The 21353-nt window shown below is 43.4% G+C and overlaps 1 protein-coding gene across 1 annotated transcript in view; it reads left to right on the plus strand.

Annotated features, from left to right (window-relative positions):
- The window catches only part of Sf3b1 (splicing factor 3b, subunit 1, 155kDa), a 28436-nt gene extending 7799 nt beyond the window's left edge, over positions 1–20637 (plus strand). Inside the window, exons 6-24 of the mRNA XM_005373873.1 lie at positions 1013–1250; positions 2493–2705; positions 2928–3049; positions 5148–5345; positions 5608–5709; positions 6193–6372; positions 8155–8241; positions 8350–8620; positions 9001–9146; positions 9245–9391; positions 9533–9658; positions 10398–10619; positions 10938–11120; positions 11203–11314; positions 12792–12912; positions 13316–13447; positions 14470–14742; positions 18023–18239; positions 18458–20637. Of these exons, the coding sequence (XP_005373930.1) occupies positions 1013–1250; positions 2493–2705; positions 2928–3049; positions 5148–5345; positions 5608–5709; positions 6193–6372; positions 8155–8241; positions 8350–8620; positions 9001–9146; positions 9245–9391; positions 9533–9658; positions 10398–10619; positions 10938–11120; positions 11203–11314; positions 12792–12912; positions 13316–13447; positions 14470–14742; positions 18023–18239; positions 18458–18616 (3249 nt within the window). The 3' untranslated portion in view covers positions 18617–20637. The remainder of the gene's footprint in view (positions 1–1012; positions 1251–2492; positions 2706–2927; positions 3050–5147; positions 5346–5607; positions 5710–6192; positions 6373–8154; positions 8242–8349; positions 8621–9000; positions 9147–9244; positions 9392–9532; positions 9659–10397; positions 10620–10937; positions 11121–11202; positions 11315–12791; positions 12913–13315; positions 13448–14469; positions 14743–18022; positions 18240–18457) is intronic.
- Positions 20638–21353: the final 716 nt, after the last annotated feature.

The following is a 21353-nucleotide window of genomic DNA, read 5'->3' on the forward strand; positions in this document are numbered from 1 at the left end:
CGCCACCACTTATCTATAAGAACATCCAACTTTAAAACCAATACATGAAGTATAGTACATCTTGTTTACTACTTAAAGGACAGGGTATAATTCTAAATTTTGATTTGCGTATACTGAATCACCCAGTTTAAAATGATACTGCATGCTCTGTGGTGTTTCTTTTGGTATCACACATGAGCACCCTTCATCCATCACCTGGTCTCTGCTCACACTGCTGTGTGCCGTGCATGTTGCTTATGCCCACCTCTAAGCTTTTTCCAGTTTTCCCAGCACCAGTTGGGTCAGTATCACTTCGTACAAACGTGATGAGAAACACAAACTCCTCTCAACAATTGAAATCATGTGGTAGGAGGCGGTTGAAAGGTAACCATCTGGATAATCCAAAACCTGCTTTTTTTTTGTCTTTTTGAGACAGGGTCTCGCTATACAGTTCAGGCTGGCGTTGTGCTGACTTTGTAGCCCAGGCTGGTCTTGAACTCACAACAAGCCTCCTGCCTCAGCCTCCTGAGTGCTGGGATTACAGGCACGCGCCACCATTCCCGGCTTTGAAACCTGCTTGTTTATTGAATGCATATAGTGGGACAAAATATAAAAACTGTTTCTTAGAATGCATCGATTCCTTCTCCCTTAAATGGTGTGTCTTAGAGCCTCAGCTTGAGAAGTGCTGCTATAATTGGAGTTGAGTGTCTTCCATTGCAGGTCTAGATAGAAAAACTTCAGTGATTTTATTTCCCACTAAGACAGTTTTTAGTGGCATGTCCAAGGTTCATACCCATTTTTTTTTTTTTTTTTTTTTTTTTTCTAGCACTTTTGTTCACCTCTGTATTTGAACTTTTATCTTTGGTCTTGGTCATAAACATATTTGCAAATGTGTTCTTTAAGTAGAATGATTGCATAGAGACAAAAACTAAAACATTTATTTGTTTGAAGTTCTTGTTTAACAGAAATTTGGTAGTTAATGTCTCTGTGGTTATGTTAGCTGTATGAAGTAATTTTGTTTTGCCCTGTTCAGACCCCTGGGCATACCCCTTCTTTAAGATGGGATGAGACACCAGGTCGGGCAAAAGGAAGTGAAACTCCTGGAGCAACCCCTGGCTCAAAAATTTGGGATCCCACGCCGAGTCACACACCTGCAGGAGCTGCTACTCCTGGCCGAGGAGACACACCTGGCCATGCAACCCCGGGCCATGGAGGTGCAACTTCCAGCGCCCGTAAAAACAGATGGGATGAGACCCCCAAAACCGAGAGAGGTATGCTGGGAGTCAGGCTGTGCATGTGGGTATAGGGCTGACTTAGGCAGATGTGTGTCAGACAGGTACAGCTGGGCAGATGGCAGGCCTCATTCTTTTCCTTTTTTTTTTTCTTTTTTTTGTACTGGGAATTGAGCTCAGGGCCTTGAGGCTTGCCAGGCAGGTGCTGTGCTGTTGAGCTACATTGACGACCCTTCTTGAAGAAGTTTGGTGATTTTTTTTTTTTTTTTTTTTTTTAAATTGGGAGGGAGTACAGGGTCTTGCTACATAGTCCAGGCTGGCCTTGAAGTTGCTTATGTAGCTCAGGCTGGCCTCAAACTCATAGCAGTCCTCCTGCTTTAGCCTCCCAAGTGCCAGGATTATAGCTATGTGCTACCGCCCTTGGATTGAAGAAGTTTAAGGTTTATTTTATTTTTTGTTACCAGAAATGGAACTCACAACCTCTTGCTTGCCAGGCAGGCGCTGTGCTACTAAGCTATATCCCTAGCCCTTAAGGCTTATTTTACAAAGAAATTTAGAAGGATGAGTTTATAGATCATAACCTTTTGTTTTTTGTTGTGGTTAAATATACCAGGTGTAAAATCTACCATGCTAATTGTTTATAAGCATACAACTCCAGGGCATTAGTCTATTCTGAGTGTTATGTACCAGAATTTGTTTCTAGGAATTTCCAGTGAAATTCCTTATCCATTCAGCGGCCTGTTTTCTCCCCCTTCCACTCTCTAGTAACCTCTGTTTTTATGTCCTGTCTCTGAATTTGCCAAAATACTTGTCTTTTATGTAGATGATTATAAGCTCTGTTTCACAAACTGTTTACAAGGATAGCCATGGCAAATTAAGATTGACTAGAAAGACGTGCTGTTACAGTTTTGTAAAAGATTTGTTAATGGTGTGAGGAACACTGCATGGTTCTGGATGACAGGCAGTGTAGGATCGTCCATGCAGAGTTCTCCCACTTGTCTGCAGAAGCACAGCACATGGCTCATGACATAAAGAGCAGCTGTCTCTGCATAGTGATGTCATGAGTGATAAAAAGTAACTTTGTTTTCTGTTAATGATACTATGTTTTTGTAATCAGAAAAGCAACCCAAAAAAATAGGACAAATGGGAACGTTAAAATTTTGCATGTGTCTCTGTTTTAAGAATACTCTGCTTCTGAATATGTGAAGTTGAATGTGTAATGGAGAATAAAGTGTTCTAATTGGTTAACATTGTGGTCTTTCTGGGCCTTTCTCTTTGAAGATACTCCTGGGCATGGAAGTGGATGGGCTGAGACTCCTCGAACAGATCGAGGTGGAGATTCAATTGGAGAAACACCAACTCCTGGAGCCAGTAAAAGAAAGTCCCGTTGGGATGAGACCCCAGCAAGTCAGATGGGTGGAAGCACTCCTGTTCTGACCCCTGGGAAGACACCGATTGGCACCCCGGCCATGAACATGGCCACCCCAACACCAGGTAGACACTCATTGCAAGTAATCATATTTCCTCTTGGAGCTGTTTTTATTTTTATTTGTAGTCTTCTGCATGCCATTAATGATAGCTTTTAACAAGAATAAGAGAACGTAGAATTAATCTTGGTTTGCATTTATAAAATGGAAGTGATTGTTAGGATTGATCTTGTCTTACATCACTGTACCTTAAACTGTAGATTGTTGCAGAAGTTTCTTTTTTTTATAGGTCACATCATGAGTATGACTCCTGAGCAGCTGCAGGCGTGGAGGTGGGAGAGAGAAATTGATGAGCGAAACCGCCCACTCTCTGATGAAGAATTGGATGCCATGTTCCCAGAAGGATATAAGGTAGCCACAGTGAATATCCGTGTGATAGTGAGGATATGGATTTTCACTTGTGTTGGAAAAGGTGACATACAAGTTTGCATTGGTCGTATGCAAATTTACTAAGGCCATGCCACACATTAAGCTATTTCCAAGTGTATTCCAGCTATTCCAGAAGATAATAGAGATGAAAAGAAATGAATAATAGCATCTACTATTTTTTGAAAGTGAAAAATCTCAAGGATATTTGGGGGCTGTGGGTGTGGTCTTTGGGAGCCCCCGCATTAGCAGTGTGCAATAGCTTGATTTGTTTACCAGGGCTTTACACATGTTAGGCAAGAGCCAGTGAATCACATTCTCAACCCTGAAGGTTCTTTTGAATTGTAATTTTCTCAATACCTGGCACTCGGAGGATATTTGCTAATTTAAGGATACTCTGCTTATCCCAGCAGTGCTGTCATGTGATGGTCTTTCCAGTGATGGTTGCTTTTCCATAGTCTGCAGTGTGTGCATGTCTCTTCTTCCAGTAGGTGTGTGAGTGTTTGTCTCAGGTGTCATTATCTGCTTTAAAACTTGGACCCTCCACAAAATGTTGTGAATGTGGACACCCCAAGGTCACCTGCCCTAATAGTGTCGTCTTCAGTTGTAGCCGCTGATTTCCTTGATATTAATGGAAGGAAAAATTCTCTCTAGTGAATCACACTGATGAGTATAATCTTTTCTTTTCAGTCAGATTTTATTGGTGTATTTTAGATATACATAATGATTGCATTCATCATAGAGAATTTGTACCTGTACATAGTATAACTTGATTCTTTATTTTGCCATTCTCCTACCCTCTCTTCAGCCCCTCCTCCCCTCCCCTTTCACAAAAGCTGTGTTTCCATTTTTTCGTATTTTTTTCTTACTTTTTCCTTCTTTCCTTTCCCTTTCCCCCTAGCCCATTTCTTGTTCCCCTTCTCTTTTTGAACCCTTTCTTCCTGTTTCATAATACTTAATAAACAGTTTGGACCTTATTTATACTTGCACTTTGTCACACCAGAGAAACAGTGAGTATTTACACATGTGTGTCTGTTTAGAGTATGGTCTCAAGGTGCATCCATTTACCTAGGAATATCTCAAGCTTATCCTTCTTCATGGCAGAGTGTGGTGAATACAATCCTTAAAAGTAAATACTAGTAGTCCTTTGTGTGGAGTGATGCTGCTGTAATTGACATTGACTTCATCAGCCTCTCAGAGACTAAATTCTGGTTTATTCAAAATGCTTAGGGGTCTGAGCTGAAACATATGAGCTAGCAGCCCAAAAAAGGGATAACGAAACACCAGAAAGCTACTAAATCTGTATTTAGTAGAGTATATAGTTGACATTTTTAGACATGACAGTTCAGCCTTGTTGAAGAAGACCTGTCTAGGCTTAATGACCTGCCCAAGAAGGTGTAATTTTTTAAAAAGCCTAAAAAAATTCTTCACCAACTTTTGAAAGATTTTTTTTTCACCTTTTACAAAAATTTCTCTTTTTGCAAAAAAGTTCGATTAGGTGATATGTGTTTTACAAGGCTTTGGTAAATATTTTGGTTTAAGTTTACACCTTTATCTCTTTTCCACAATTTCAGACTCTTACATGTAGATTTGTTTTTATAGTGCAATAGCTTATGTCTGTTTCGCTTTATTACTAAAATATGTAACCTTTACATGTTATTTGTACCATGTGAGCTTATTTCTATTTTTCTATTTTATTTTCTCTAATGGATCTTTTTTGGAAGTTACTGATTTAGGTTTTATAATTCCCAAATTTTAATTTATGTTGGCTTACCAACATTTTTGTACAGATTGTTGGAAAGTGATTACAATTTTATTTGCCTGCTTCATGTGTTTCCTTATTTTCCTATACTCCTGATAGACTTACTAAATTTTAGTTAGTAGATAAGTATGATTATTTGTCATAAATATTTTAAATTTCAGATTAAGATAGAACAGTGTTAAAGGTGTTTTTTTCTCCAAGTAGTTAAAACATTTCCTAGCTAACAAACTGTAAAATATTTTATGTGTAAGTACTACTCTTTATGTTGTTCTTCAGCTTGTAAAGTCAGGTAAATGCTAACCTGCCTTTCAACTCTGTTAGGTACTTCCCCCTCCAGCTGGTTACGTTCCAATTCGAACTCCAGCCCGGAAGCTGACAGCAACTCCAACACCATTAGGTGGGATGACTGGTTTCCACATGCAGACGGAAGACAGAACCATGAAAAGTGTTAATGACCAGCCGTCTGGCAATCTTCCATTTTTAAAACCTGATGATATTCAGTACTTTGATAAACTCTTGGTAAGTGATAATAACAAAAATGAATTACTTAAGCTGGGTGTGGTGGTGCATGCGTGTAATCCCAGCAGTAGGGAGGCTGAGGCAGGAGGATTGCTGTGAGTTTGCGACAAAGTGAGCTCAAGGCCAGCCTGAACTGCATAGTGAGAACTTGTCTCAAAAAGACTCCCCGCCCCCCCGCAAAAGAAACCCAAAAGTTACTACATCTTTTTGAGAGTTAAATTGTAACATCTTACATACCTTTAAAATTTTCTTTTTACTATAGGTTGATGTTGATGAATCTACGCTTAGTCCAGAAGAGCAAAAAGAGAGAAAAATAATGAAGCTGCTTTTAAAAATCAAAAATGGAACACCTCCGATGAGAAAGGTATCAACCTAATTCATTTTGTTTTATGTTTAGAAATCTTAAGTTCTCTTAATCTTCATTAAGGGCCTGGAATCAGGGAACAATAAGGTAGTATGAAGGTTTAGTTTTCTGCATCAAAGAATTTTGTGCTACTGTAAGGATACAGAAAAAGAAAGTTCCCCTTTTTCTTCAGGCCAGCATGTGCACCTCTTGAGAGTAACCAGTGGGATTGTGTGAGGACCCGCATTAGCCCTGTGCGCAGGGTCGAGCGGAGCAGGCCTGGGAGGAAGGGCTGTTAGGTTGTCTGATGGACTCTGCCCTATAGTTTTCAGTTGCTGTCTTGTCATGTAGCTCACACTCTGGAGTCCTCATGCCGGCGCTCTGTACAGTGTCTGCCAAAGTGTACACTAAAATAGGGAGTTACTGAAAATCTTCCTGGAATAATTTGCTCTTCAACAAATGCTTGATTACAAAGAATTTACGCCTTTTCCTCATTTTACCCAGGCTGCGTTGCGTCAGATCACTGATAAAGCCCGAGAATTTGGAGCTGGGCCTCTGTTTAATCAGATTCTTCCTCTGCTGATGTCTCCTACACTTGAGGACCAGGAGCGCCATTTACTCGTGAAAGTTATTGACAGGATATTGTACAAACTGGACGACTTAGTGCGGCCATATGTGCACAAGGTTTGTTGTCAAGCGTTTTTTTTCTTTTTGATACTGGGAATTGAACTCAGGACCTCATGCTTGTCATGCAGGTTCCGTGCAGCAGAGCTGTCTCCCTGACCCTGTTGTCAAGCATTTGTTTTTGTCTTCTTTTCTCCTCAGGTGTTGTCACTAATGGCTTTAGGGGATTTTTATTTGTTTTTTTGAGACAGAGTCTCACTATGTAGTTCATGCTGGCCTTGAACTCACTACGTAGCCCAGGCTGGCCTCAAACTGGCAGTAATCCTCCTGCTTCAGCCTCGTGTATGGTGGGATTACAGGTGTGCACCACCAAGGCTGGCTGGTTTTAGTTTTTAATACAGAAGGAGTGCATGTTTTTGTTTTTGTCTTTTTGAGACAGGGTCTCACTATGCAGTTCAGGCTGGCCTTGAGCTCACTTTGTCGCACAGGCTGGTCCTGAACTCACGACAATCCTCCTGCCTCAGCCTCCCAAGTGCTGAGATGACAGGCATGCAGCACCACGCCTGGCTAGAAGGAATTTATGAATTTTTTTTTTTTTTTGACCAATTTCAATTTTTCTTTCTTTCTTTTCTTTTCCTTTTTTTCCCTTTCTTTCTTTCTTTCCTCTCTATCCTTTCTTCTCTCCCTCTCTCTCTCCCTTTTTCTTCCTTCCTTCCTTCCTTCCTTCTTTCCTTTTCTTTCCTTTCTTTCCTTTCTTTGTCTTTCTCTTTTCTTTTTTTCTTTCCTTCCTTTTCTTTTTTGTCTTTTCTTTCTTCTTTCTCCCTCTCTCTCCCTCCCCCCTCCCCCCTCTCTTTCTCTCTTTCTTTTTCTTCCTTTCTTCCCTTTCTCTCCTTTCTCTCCTTTCCTTTCTTTCCTTTCTTTCTTTCTTTCGTCTTTTTGAGATAGAGTCTCACTACGCAGTTCAGGCTGCCCTTGAACTCACTTGTAGCCCAGGCTGGCCTCGAACTTGGCATCCCAAGTGCTGGGATTACATGCATGTGCCACCACGCCCAGCTCAAATTCTTGATTGTACACATTTACAGTAGGGAGGGAAAGTTCACATGTGGCAAGGTGCCCAGTGGACCACGGTTAAGTTTACTTGTCTGCAGACACATACATCGCACACAGATGCAGGTTTATGGAGATGGGACCTTTTGCTCTTTTTACCATAGTGGCTTCATTTTTCTCATATTTTTGGTTTGTAACTCTCTTTCTTGGTAATAGTAATTGTAAATTTTTTTGTATTCTTTGCTGAGGATTGAACCCTGGCCCTTACACATGCTAGGCAAATCCCCTTTTAAAATGTATTTTAAGGAAAGGTCTCACCAAGTTGAAAGTGCTGGCCTAAAGATTACAATCTTCCCTTGGTTTATTGAGTAGCTGGGATTACAGGTATGCATCACCATTCTTGTCTTCTGTTTAAAAAATGCTAAATATTCGTTAGTCTATACAGTTAATAGTTTGCTGTAATTATCATCTGTATCAGGGGTTTGAATTTTTTTTTTTTTTTTTGGTCTTTTTGAGACAGGGATTACTCAGTTCAGGCTGGCCTTGAACTCACTTTGTAGCCCAGGCTGGCCTCAAACTCACACCGATCCTCGTATTTTAGCCTCCTTGAGTGCTGGGATTACAGGTGTGTGCCACCACACCTGGCCCAAGGGGTTTGAAATTGTGTCATTAAAAATTCTTAATTTCTCTCTCGATTAACAGAGTGTCCTGATAACTTTAAATTTCCTGTGCTTTTTACCTGAATGTGACATCAGTAATTGATATGAAAGATTAACTACTCTTTTTTTTTTCCAGATTCTTGTGGTCATTGAACCGTTGTTGATTGATGAAGATTACTATGCCAGAGTGGAAGGCCGAGAGATCATTTCTAATTTAGCAAAGGTATTTACATTCAGTTTCTAGAGAAGAGAGCTTGAGTCTGTTGATGGGATTGATTATAGAAAGTCATAGTTGAAAGCTGACATTATGAACTTTATCTTTTCCTCTTAGGCTGCTGGTCTGGCTACTATGATTTCCACCATGAGACCTGATATAGACAACATGGACGAGTATGTCCGTAACACAACAGCTCGAGCCTTTGCTGTTGTAGCCTCTGCCCTCGGCATTCCTTCTTTATTGCCATTCTTAAAAGCTGTGTGCAAAAGCAAGAAGTCCTGGCAAGCCAGACACACGGGTATTAAGATTGTACAGCAGATAGCTATCCTTATGGGCTGTGCCATCCTGCCACATCTCAGAAGCTTAGTTGAAATCATTGAGCATGGTGAGTTATCATAGAACTTTGCCTTTTCAGACAAGATTGGATGCATTCAGGGTGGTATGGCCGTAGACTAGAACTTTGCCTTTTCAGAAAGGGACAGTTGTGAAATTTATGCTGTGGAATTAGGGAGACAAGTGAATGGGCTTAACTCTGTAGACACCTTACATTTTTATACTGGGCTTTGTGATATTGCTGTCAGCAGGTTGGCTCATACTGTTTTTTGCCTATTTACTTATTATTAAGTTCATTGGTACATTTGCTTAATTTGATCATGTGTGAGTAGATTCTGCAGTTTGCCTAAATGGGTAGATGTAGAATCTGGTTGAGACTGTGGAGATTAGGTAGCGTTGGTGTGTACATAAAGCCTGTATTTGGTTTTGTAGGTCTCGTGGATGAGCAGCAGAAGGTTCGAACCATCAGTGCGTTGGCCATTGCTGCTTTGGCTGAAGCCGCAACTCCTTACGGTATTGAGTCTTTTGATTCTGTGCTGAAGCCTTTGTGGAAGGGTATCCGCCAACACAGAGGAAAGGTAAGATACCAGTTAAATGCTGGGTTGGATTTCTGCTCACTAGTGTTAAGGCAACACAAGTTGAATTTTCTAATTTTGTGTTTTAAATTTGAAAATAGGGTTTGGCTGCCTTCTTAAAAGCTATTGGGTATCTTATCCCTCTCATGGATGCAGAATATGCCAACTATTATACCAGAGAAGTGATGTTAATCCTGATTCGAGAATTCCAATCTCCTGATGAAGAAATGAAGAAAATCGTGCTGAAGGTAATTAACTGTTCCACATTGGTGTTACATTTTGTTAACCTAAGCTGGGTTTGTTTGTTGGTACAAAGGAAATTTCACTTTATTGTTTTAAAATCATGAATATGTCAGTACTATGTGTGATTTCTTGTTTTTGACGTTCAGGTGGTGAAACAGTGTTGTGGAACAGATGGTGTAGAAGCAAACTACATTAAAACAGAGATTCTCCCTCCTTTCTTCAAACATTTCTGGCAGCACAGAATGGCTTTGGATAGAAGAAATTACCGGCAGGTCAGCTTTTATTGTTAAAAATGTTTTAGGTCGTTTTCACTAACATTCCTTTCATTATCTCATAGTTTGTGTTTGATTGTGAAAGGAATTGGATTTTCATTATTCATTTAACTTTCACTTTGATTTTGCATATAGAATAAGTACTCGAATGGGAATTTATTTATTTATTTACTTATTTTTTGGTGGCACTGTGCAGTGAACCCAGGATGGTGAGCATGTGTTCTAGCAATGAACTGTACCCCCAGCTTTCCTAAGTATTTGCTTTATTTTTAGATGGGGGGAGGTTCCCACTAAATTGCCGAGGCTGGGCTCTAACTTGCCATCTTCCTGTCCATGATGCAAGTAGCAGGGATTACAGGTGTATGCCACTGCGCCCTGCAGCGTTGATGTCTTTGTTTAGAACTTCCAGTGTTTTATTTTCAAAATTGTTTTTGGTTTTTCTCTGGTACCGGGAATCGAACTCACGACCTTGCGCTTGCCAGGCGGGTGCTGTGCAGCTGAGCTAAATTCCCAGCCCTAGAACGTCCAGTGTTTTATCTGGCAGGCTGAAATACCGATACAGTCTTATCTTGTATCAGTTTGCCTTAGGCTCATTTAAATTTTCTAGTTACTTTTTAAGTTTCAAATTAGAAATCACGCTTTCTCAGCGTATTTACTAGCCAAGTGGTGCATTTAGAATATTAGGCTTTCATGATGTTAAGAAGCAGTGGATTAAAAGGTCTTTCTTTTGTCCTGTTAGTTAGTTGATACCACTGTGGAGTTAGCAAACAAAGTAGGTGCAGCAGAAATCATATCCAGGATTGTGGACGATCTGAAAGATGAAGCTGAGCAGTACCGAAAAATGGTGATGGAAACAATTGAGAAAATTATGGGCAACCTGGGAGCAGCCGATATTGACCACAAACTTGAAGAACAGCTGATTGACGGTATTCTTTATGCTTTCCAAGAACAGACTACAGAGGTAACTAAGTAGTCTAACATACTGCTATGACTTTCTTGTTTTTTATTTTTTATTTTATTCCATGACTTTCATATCTATTGGAAAACCTGTAATTTTTCAAGTAAATTTCCCTAAGAAGTAAAGTTTGGAATAATTTTTTAAAACGTATTTTCTTGGTGGTTTATCAGATGTTCTTCACCTATCAAATGTTTTTGTGTCTGACATTTTTTTTTAAAAGTGGGTGGTTGGAAGAAGTTGGATACTGCTCAGTGTCCTGTGCCAGTCACAAAGAAAGTTCTTGATCTTTTTTTTTTAATACAACTTTGCTTTTCTTCATAGGACTCAGTAATGTTGAATGGCTTTGGCACAGTGGTCAATGCACTTGGGAAACGAGTCAAGCCCTACCTGCCTCAGATCTGTGGTACAGTTCTTTGGCGTTTAAACAACAAATCAGCGAAAGTGAGGCAGCAGGCAGCAGACTTGATCTCTCGCACTGCTGTGGTCATGAAGACTTGTCAAGAGGTAAATGCCCTCTACACCTCTCTTTCCTCTCGGAGCAGCTTGGTGTAAACAGTGACATTTTAACATTTCTCTTTGACTATAGGAAAAACTGATGGGGCACTTGGGTGTTGTGCTGTATGAATATTTGGGTGAAGAATACCCGGAAGTATTGGGCAGCATTCTTGGAGCACTGAAGGCTATTGTAAATGTAATAGGTATGGAATTTGCTGGTCATGTAATATTTTGTTGTTGTTTTTTAACTACTTTTGTATTTTTGAAAGTAAAATGCAGAATCATATTTAGGAGCTGGGAGATTTTTGTTACTTTTCCGAAAAAGCACTTCAAGATTATAATTAAATCAGAACCAGTCATAAAACTCATATATTGTTAAGCCTATCTTTTACGTTAATAGAAGAAAGGGGCAAGTTTGGGAGCCGTGAGAGCTGAGGAAATGGTTATGACTTGGAACTTTGAGGCTGTGGAAGAGGGGGCTTGTAGAATGAGTGAATCTGCTGAAGAATATTCTGTCGTGTTCTGGAGGTGCGGTTTGGGGTGGGCCTTTAATTTAGTTGTAGAACGAAATCACATATTTATTCAGCCTTGGATTTTAGTATATTCTGAGGACAACTTTTTTGATTGCTGTCAGTTGAAGGAACATAATTGGAAGAAAAGTGGATTGATAAAGTCATTGTCTCATCTTTTTATACCCAGATCTTTAAAGCTGTCTATTCAGTTTTCTAACCCAAAGTAAAAATACAAGTATATTGTAATTTCAGGTTTAGAGAACAAAACTTTTTATTCTTTTAGGAAAGTGTGAAAACGCAGATTATGATATGCAGAGCAAACAGATGATTTCTTGTGTTTAATCTAATTGAACGTAAGTGCTATCTGAAGCAACTCCTTGGTCAGAAGTAACCTAGCAAGAAGTCAAAATAACTGGCTGTGGTAGCCACTGTTCTTATTTTAGTAAAGAGCATTTATACAATATGTACGGATCTTTGGTTACATTTACATATAATCCCCAGTTCAGCCCCGTTGTGTCTCCTAGGATGACAGCGACTTGCAGAATTAGCTACTTGGCCACTCTTGGGGCCTGCTTATAGGGAGTTGTGAGTGGCCGTTTGTAGGGAGATGTGGGACCAGCCCTGGAGAGCGCAGAGCGAGCACCTCTAGTCAGAGCAGGAGCCCCTGCCAGCTGCCTCCTTTCTTCTCTCTTCGTAGGTGTAAATCCCATCCAAGTATGCCCTGCATTGCAGGGAGACTGGAGCTCTGTATGTTTTGGCAGTTACAGGGTAAGGGGGCCCTTTCTGGAAAATTTTGCTGTAATTTACATGTCTACCTCTGGCTTATATTGTTGTGTATGGCCAGAATATAAGCTGTCCCCATACTTAAATGTCAGTGTATAAGCACATTTCAGAACCAAAGAAAACTTTTTTTTGTTATTGAGTATCCATCGCTCTTTAAATCACTTCACTGATTTCTTTCATTCCTGTGCATAATCAGAAGTTCTTAATGAAAAATTAGAAACAGTTCTGAGTCTGGTCAGAATCTGGGGCTTTCTCTTCCTTAGGCAGCTGTAAGTTTATATCTGTGCCTAGTCACATGTTTTTTACATTATGAAGTAAAAGGCGGAATGAGCCAGCAGAGGTTGCTGTCCAGTACTGCCTGACAGTGTTGACTTCTGTTACATAGGTATGCACAAGATGACCCCGCCAATTAAGGATCTGCTGCCCCGACTCACTCCCATCCTGAAGAACAGGCATGAGAAAGTGCAGGAGAACTGTATTGACCTTGTGGGACGCATTGCTGACAGGTAAGCTGGTGACCTAACCATTTCAATAAGGTGCTCACGTTTAGTCACTTGGTGTGGAGTTAGCAAAATTTGCTTAGTGTCGTGAATGCTGCAGACATCTGCTCAGGTGTCCAGGGTTGATGTGCTTCGTCATTTTCCGTTGGGTTAGCGATAGGAAGTGACAGTCTAGTTTTGATTAAATTGGCTTTTTTGAAGGGTAGTAATAACTTATTTAATGTTTAGTGTGAGTTAATAGTGACCTTTTTGGAACTGAATTTGCAGATTTACCTTTTAAAACTTCGGGGGTGCTGTAAGAGGGTGCTTACTGAACCACACAGTAGAGTGCATGTGTGAGGCCCTGGCCTGGATCCCCAGCGCTACACAAGAGCTGTAACACCACAGAAATATTTCTGTTTTTTATTAGGGGAGCTGAGTATGTGTCTGCAAGAGAGTGGATGAGGATTTGCTTTGAGCTTTTAGAGCTCCTAAAAGCTCACAAAAAGGCTATTCGTAGAGCCACAGTCAACACATTTGGCTATATTGCAAAGGCCATTGGGTGAGTATTTCCATTTTTTATTATGTTGTGGTAGACTTATTGTGGTATTGGGAAACACTTCTCTCTTTTTTTGGGAAATACTTCTGTGTAGAAATCTCTTAAGGCATAGTATGATTAATGTAGTTGAGAAAGCTTCATTTGACCATTGACCTGCCACATTTTAAAGTCTTTCAAAAAAATTAATTGAATTAGAATAGATGGAAAGCTTTAAAACGTCTGATAGTCAACTTTAAATATTTCTCGTTTTCAGAATAAATTCAAAATTTTGGTCCTTTAAAAGATATTGCTTAAAATAGTAAGGCAGGTTCTTGATATCACAGCATAATGTATATCTCATATAAGAGCGTTGTGTGTTTTTTGAAAGTTGCTTTATGTGATTAGTCCATAGGTTTAAATGAATTACAGCTTTCCCAGATAATCTGTGCTTCCTTGCTTTTCCATGAGAACCAAACTAGGTGGAGTAGTGATGCAGAAAATGAAGCACCATACGTGCTTGTGGTTTAGTAACTAAGAAAACATTTCTCAGAAACACACAGGAGTCAGATTAATTTGGTAGCGCACCCGACCCACAGGACATGCACACTCTTCTCCCTAGTTTTTTGTTAGCAGTGGTATTTGTTTCAGTGGTGATAGGATGAAGATGTCTGCAGCACGCGTGTAGCTGCCCTTGTGTCCTGCGCTGGGCCGGGGGCCTGGTGGAGAGGCAGCCTGGCCCTGCCCATGCGAGTGTGGAGGCCAGAGCTCCGTGAGCTTGCTCAGCTTGTGTTCATCCCAGAGAACCACCTTAAACATGTGCTTAATACCTTTACGTTTCAGAACATTTATAGATGGAAAATGACATTTGAAAATACACGTTTTTTTCTTTAAAACTGAAATAATAGCGCCTACTGGCTTGACAATACTGCCTTTTTTCGTAAAATTACCCAGTTCCTAGTGATTACTTATTTGATTCCTCTGCATATTTAATTTCTCCTGAAAGAACTTTGACTTATAACAGTTTGCTGATGCTTCTTTCTTTCTAGCCCTCACGATGTGTTGGCCACACTTTTAAACAACCTCAAGGTTCAGGAAAGGCAGAACAGAGTGTGCACGACTGTAGCCATAGCGATTGTGGCCGAGACCTGCTCCCCCTTCACAGTGCTCCCTGCTTTAATGAACGAGTACAGAGTTCCCGAGCTGAACGTTCAGAACGGCGTGTTGAAGTCGCTGTCCTTCTTGTTTGAGTATATTGGTGAAATGGGCAAAGACTACATCTATGCGGTGACACCCCTGCTGGAAGACGCTTTAATGGATAGGTAAGGGATTTGCGCTAAATGGAAGGAAGTAATAGTTATTCTTCCATTTTGGAACTTACTAAAGTGATTATCAGGGGACCTATTTGTTGTGATGTTGTTAGAAGAGAGATACTTCTCAGATGTGGTGGCACATGCCTGTAAGCCCAGCGCTCGGAGGCTGAGGCAGGAGGATCAGTGAGTGTGAGGCCAGCCTGGGCTACCTAGTGAATTCAGGGCTGGCCTGCACTACATAGTGAGATCCCCTAGTTCTCCAAAAGAAGAGATAGTAGCCTGGGTTGTTTTTTTAAAGTAGCGTGGAGTTTTACAAAGCTGTAAATACGATCTAGTGTGTGTTACAGTGGCTCCTCGCATTTTCTCTTCCAGGTTTCCTGCTTCTAGTTTTAATCCTTGTTCATATCAGTACAACAGTGTTTCAGAATACATTTGAAAAGCAGTAATTGGTGGACTTCCATTCTAGATCAGTCAAACGTAACTAGAGGCAGCAGTGAGCATGAATTAATGCAGTGGACCTGACATTTTAGCTTTCTTTTGCAAGCGAAGCCAAAGTTTCCCTTTACGCGTGAATGAGCGTAACCCACCAGAGCTGCCCCGCTCCTGTCACAGGCCCTGGTGGCTCAGATGGTGACCCCCTCATATGGTGACCACCAATGCCATATTGCAGGAACCGGCCCATGAATTTGTCCCTGACCAGAGGGTCAACAGAGATTCAGAAGGGTGAATGGAGATTAAAGACAAGACACAGATGGTTTTGAAAGAAGGGCCGGGGGCTCTCTCTGCGAGTGAACAAAGAGCCGCAAGCATTGCGTGCACCACACTCTTCTTAGACGCGGGGGCAAGCTGTTCGGGAGGCAGAAGATTCGCGTGCCTCCTGTTAGCTGTAGTACCTGCCAGGGAAACAGTGGGTCTCACCTGGGTGGACTCTCCCCTGGAACACGCAGTGTGCCTCCGTGTTGCCAGTGGAGCACAGCTGGCTGTTTCTCCCCTTTGTGCTCGCAGAGCAGTTACTCAGCCCTTGATCCTCATTGTCTGGTCTACACTGCACCGCTCGAGCTGTGTGACAGACACAGCTGTGAACACCAGAGCACCTTGGGGTGGAGGACAGGAAGGGCTTGGTGCAGGCTGGGGGTGGTCTTCGGGGAGCAGAGCGGGGCATTGTGGTGCTGCCCCGCATGTAGTTGAGCAGGTCAGCCAAGGAGGAGATGGGGACAGGTCCCAGGCATCATGGGCAGGTTCTTGGTTTTGCAGTTCTGGGGATTGCACTCAGAGCGCTGCACCCCCAGCCCAGGCAGGTTCTGGCCAGTGTCTCAGAAGAGCACTTCAAGGCATGCCAGTGGGCACAGGCAGGTTGACTGGGCAGAGTCAGGGTGGGCTCTGGGCCAAGAAGTGGAAGGGCCATGGCTCTGATGGTAGGTCAGCCTGGTCCATGGGAAATGCTTTGGGGTGGCTGGGCGGGCTGGGGCCTTGTGGTCATTACCTTGGTTCTGGTTTTGCAAGATGGCCCTGGAGATGCCTTCATCGCTTATCTGACCACCAGCAGCTGACTACCTCTGCTTGGGTGGCCTCAGCTTCGGGGAGGCACTGCCAGGCCCGAGGGGACTGCAGGTGCAGGGCAGTGACTGGAGACTTGTGGGTGCCCATCGGTAGCCCGAGGCCCTGCAGCTCTACCACCTTTGTGGGCTGGGTCTTGAAGGTGATGAGATAGGTTAAGCAAGTTCAGTGCTAAGCCGACATCACCACTCTGAGTGGTCAGCAGGCGGTGGGTGCGGAACGGAGCAGAGGTAGGAGCAGAGTAGTTGGGAATAAAGGAAGACGAATACATTGAAGATGAGTTTGCGTTGCTTTCTCTTACCTGTTGGCATCTGTAGGCCCATGGGAAACAGGTTGAGGGCCAGGAATTGGTTTGCTCCTGGTCCCTGTGGTGGTCTCTGTCTCTCAAATCCCGGCTGTATGGGACCCGTGGTTAGCAGTAATATGTGGTGTACTAAAAGGCTGTCAGAATTATGAAGGGAGGAACACTTCAGTTGGGAAACTTACTAATGAGAAGTGCCGCTTCGCTGTGGTGAGTAGATTAGCCGTTGCATTGCAGTAAGTAATGAGGGTGTGGCTGGTGTCAGTCCCCAGGGCCGGGGAAGGCCGGGGGAGAGGAGTGGGTGCTAAAGATGCAGATCTTTCTCTTGCCCCCTGGGATGTTCTCAATGTCTCTGGGTAAAGTGCCCCAACTCGTTTTGCTCACTGTGAACCCTAGTGTGTTCTGTTCCTTGCTCATTCTCAGAATAACGAGTGAATAACTGTGATGGACACAAACATAAAGTCACGTAACACAAGAGATGAGTTTTCATGTCTGTGGGTTTGAAAAAAGTTCATTGATCTACTCTTCCTCTTGAAGTTGTTTTTGAATGAAACTTTTTTTGGTTGGGGGGACCAGGAATCAAACTCGACCTCAGGCTTGTCAGGCAAGCACTTACGCTGCTGAGCTATATCCCTGGCCCCTGAAACTTCATATTCGCATTAGAGAAGATTTTTTTTGTCACTTTCTTTTTTTTTTTTTTTTTTTTTTTTTTTGGTTTTTCTCCGGTACCAGGAACCGAACTCATGACCTTGTGCTTGCGAGGCAGGCGCTTTTGCCGCTGAGCTAAATCCCCAGCCCTAGAGGAGATTTAATTTTTAGTTTATTGTATGCTGGTATCTGTTACTATGAAAGATTTACTATGAAAGAGTTACTATGAAAGATTTCAGGTTTATAGCATTTAAGGTCAGTTATTGCTACCATTTGTCTGTAAGAGTCACATGGTTCTCTTTGGTAGCTTGCTTGCTTTTTTCTTTTTTTGAGACAGGGTCTGTCTGTACAATTCAGGCTGGTTCAGAACTCACTATGTAGCACAGGCTGGCCTTAAACTCTTAGTGATCCTTCTGCCTCACCTCCCAAGTGCTGGGAGGGGTACATCATCTCTGCCAGCTTTTGGTAGTATATTAATCCAGCAATGCACGGGGCGCGTTCATCTTCCTTTTTAAGGTTAGTTAGAAAACAGGGCTTATTTTGAGCCTTCGGCCTAAGTCATCCAAGGAGACATTCTCGAGTGGACTTGCTAGTTACCCGAAGGATGATGAATCAGGTGTGGGGTGTTAGGGTGGTTTCCCCTGGGCCTCGCCTGAGCAAGCAGTGTGGTTCCTACACTTGATCTTAGACAAAAGGCCGAGAAGCAATAGCAGTGTGGTTCCTGATGGCAGGGAGTACTTCCCATCAACAACTGCATCAATGCAGACTGCTCCTCTGTTGCAGGGACCTTGTGCACAGACAGACGGCCAGCGCGGTGGTGCAGCACATGTCGCTTGGAGTGTATGGGTTTGGCTGTGAGGATTCTCTAAATCACCTGTTGAACTACGTGTGGCCCAATGTGTTCGAGACGTCTCCCCACGTGATCCAGGCAGTCATGGGTGCGCTGGAGGGGCTCCGGGTTGCCATCGGACCTTGCAGAATGCTACAGTACTGCCTCCAGGTAGGTGGCTGGGGGGCCCAGCTCCCATAACCACCAGGCCACTGTCCTGTGGGAGGGGCTGTGCATGGTGGGTTAGACTTTCTTTCCCATTGCAGCTCTATGCACTTGACAGATTTTTTTTCCTCTTCAAAGGGAAATATTTTGATTATGTCTTTATGGTTTGTTAATTGTTGTAAGGTTATGTATATGCTTGACAGTTCAAATAATAATTATTTTAGGGTCTGTTTCATCCGGCTCGGAAAGTCCGAGATGTGTACTGGAAGATTTACAACTCCATCTACATCGGCTCCCAGGATGCACTCATAGCACATTACCCACGGATCTACAACGATGACAAGAACACCTATATTCGTTATGAACTTGACTACATCTTATAATCTGTTGATTTTGTGTTCAGTGCACAGCTGTTTCACCCTTAAACTTGCTTCAATTTGGTGATATAAAATTTTAAACATTGCAGGTCAGTATAGAGCTGGTCCTAGAGGAAGAGCTAGAAATCCAGTAGCATGATTTTTAAATAACCTGTCTTTGTTTTTGATGTTAAACAGTAAACGCCAGTAGTGACCAAGAACACAGTGATTACAAGCACTATACTGGAGGGATTTCATTTTTAATTCATCTTTATGAAGATTTAGATTTCATTCCTTGTATTTAAAGGGAATGTTTAAATGAGAAATAAACATTTGTGTACAAAATGCTAATTTGTGTGTGTTTTTTGAACATGACTTGTAAAATGCGGAACTTTGATAAAGTATTGGTTTGTGTAGAAAAAGTGGCTTAATTTCATTTTTTGTCACCTGGTTAATAGAAAGTAGTTAGCAGAACATGAGCTATATACAATGATGGCGCTTTGTCAGAAATTGCATTGTTGTGTTGGTGGCAGCGAGCAGTGTAGCTTTGGGGCATGCCCTTGGCCAGCGAGCCACCCGCCACCTTGGCGGGACTGTCTGAGTAATGTGATGTGCATTCACGTAGCACCTTCCACCTCTCCCTCTGCAAAATGCTTCTCCAGGTGTTGAGAGGAAGTGCCCAGTTGTGACAGACCCCGACGGACGTCCGGAAAGCGGAAGAGCGTCTGCGTTAGATTGCTTTCTGCCTGAGGGGCAGTCTGGCGCTTTCTGCGTCTTCGTTAAGCTGCTGCTCGGCAGTGTGTTTGGGAAGGACCCCTTGCGTCCAGTCACTGCTGAGATGCAGGGACGGAGCCCGTGTGCACTGTGACGCTGAGGGGCGGGCCGCCGGCAGGTTTGAGGTTGCCGTGCTTCCCAAGGAGCGGGCAGGTGATAGCTTGAGCCGGCTGTGCAGCTACAGTAAAGCACCCTTCATTCCGGAGGAACCGAGCAGGCAGGCTCTGCTTCACAGGTTTTGGCAGATCTTTTAGGTATGTTAGCAGTTTTTCCTCATTTCATTGCACGGCCCCAAGTTTCTTGGTTGTAGCCCTTCGGCCGCCCGTGGCTGCTCTCTCTGGTCCCCTCATGCTGTGGCGTGAAGGGAAGAAAGCACACACAGCGGTGCGGTGCCGCTGCGGTGAGACGTGCGTGGGGACGGGGCCTGCCTTGGAAGCTCCGGTGAGAAGCGGCTTGTACCGGGCGTTACAGAATTGATGGTGAGCATTCACAGTTCCTGGGCAGATCTGCAATGCCTTATTTTTCTCTTGTGGATGTAACTTTTTCAACATGTGTCATTACATACGTAGTAAAACAGAAACTCCAGGACCACCTTCCTGTCTGAGACTCTGTCTAGCAGTTCTTTCCCTCCCAGTACAGTGTTAAACCTTGCTGTTCTCTGGTGGATTTCAAATGGTCATTATTATTGATGACGAGAATTGAGTCCAGTTAGATTCCAGAGCCAAAGTGTGTCCCTCCCCGCCCAACGTTAATGACGTTTTTAGGTCAGGGATTTACATAGGTCAGTTGGCTGGGCCCTCACTAGTTTCGGACGTGACCTTGTAGAGGGAGTGGGAGGCAGACACTGCCCCTGAGTACCAGTGCTGATGCAGGTAACTCCGGGGGGAGCGGAAAACGGGTGTGCCCTGAAGATTGGGCCCAGCAGCTTGAAAGGCTTGGCTTACCCGGTGTACTCCACGCCGAGCGAGGAAGCATTTTGTGATCGGGTGTGTGGAAGGTGCTATGTGAAGCTCTGACTCTTCAGAGAGCTTTTCTTTTGCACTTTGTTTTGATGTTTCTTAAAAGCCAAACATAAGCAGGAAGGAATGAAATGTTCTTAGGGGCGGAGGGTGGGGTTGCTGTGGGCTTTCGTTGGTGTTCTGTGGGCCATTGCCCTCTCATGGAATTACTCTCTTTGGCTGTTCACTTTTTTCATATTGTATTTTTTAAACTTGTTGTACGGTGCCCTGTGAGCATCAGGTACCCCCAGACGAATAAAACTGATTATCTCTAAAGCCGTAGTGGACACCGTTAATCTCAGTTGCCTTTGTTGTTACCACGTGCACTCTTCCTGGCTGTGCCACTTTAGTAACCCTCTGCGGGTTGTTTACCAAGCAAGGGGGCTTCATGTTAAAAAACCAAAGGGTGTTTTTCTTGGTAAGGGAAGATGCGGAGAAGGTCACTACAGCTGTGCACGCTCAGTTTTCGGGCCTTGCTTGGCAGCTGCTCTGACGGCTAGAAGCGGCAGGACGTGCAGTACCCCAGGCGTGCTGCCCGTGTGGCCGCGTGAGTCTTGCTGGGCGGGGTGAGTGGTGCCGCACCTGCCCGAGTTCCCCCTCGGTGCAGAGCCAGAGCAGGCGGCTTCAGGCGCAGCGGGCAGGAAGGAGAGAACACGGCCCGCCGCAGCCCCGCACCGTGCAGGGAGAGCAGCCCTGACGCTGTGAGTGCCCATGCGGCTGGTGGCACAGCCGGAGGGCGGTGTCCCTTGAATGCCCGGCCTGGGCCATTCTCAGATCCGGCCCGGGTGGGTTGTGTGGTGGGGGTGTGGGGAGACAGCAGAGACGCCCTCATGCATTTACAGGAAGCTGGGGGGTTGAGACTGAAGGTGTTGGTTTTGCAGGATGGGACCTATGCCCCGGAGGGTGCGAAGTCAGTGCAGTGGGTGACATTTTAGAACCCTGTCAAAGTCTATTCTTAATTTATTTTGTAGATTCTGAGACGTACAAAGGAA

Source organism: Chinchilla lanigera, unplaced genomic scaffold, assembly GCF_000276665.1.
Source record: "Chinchilla lanigera isolate Chin_1 unplaced genomic scaffold, ChiLan1.0 scaffold00002, whole genome shotgun sequence".
NCBI lineage: Eukaryota > Metazoa > Chordata > Mammalia > Rodentia > Chinchillidae > Chinchilla > Chinchilla lanigera.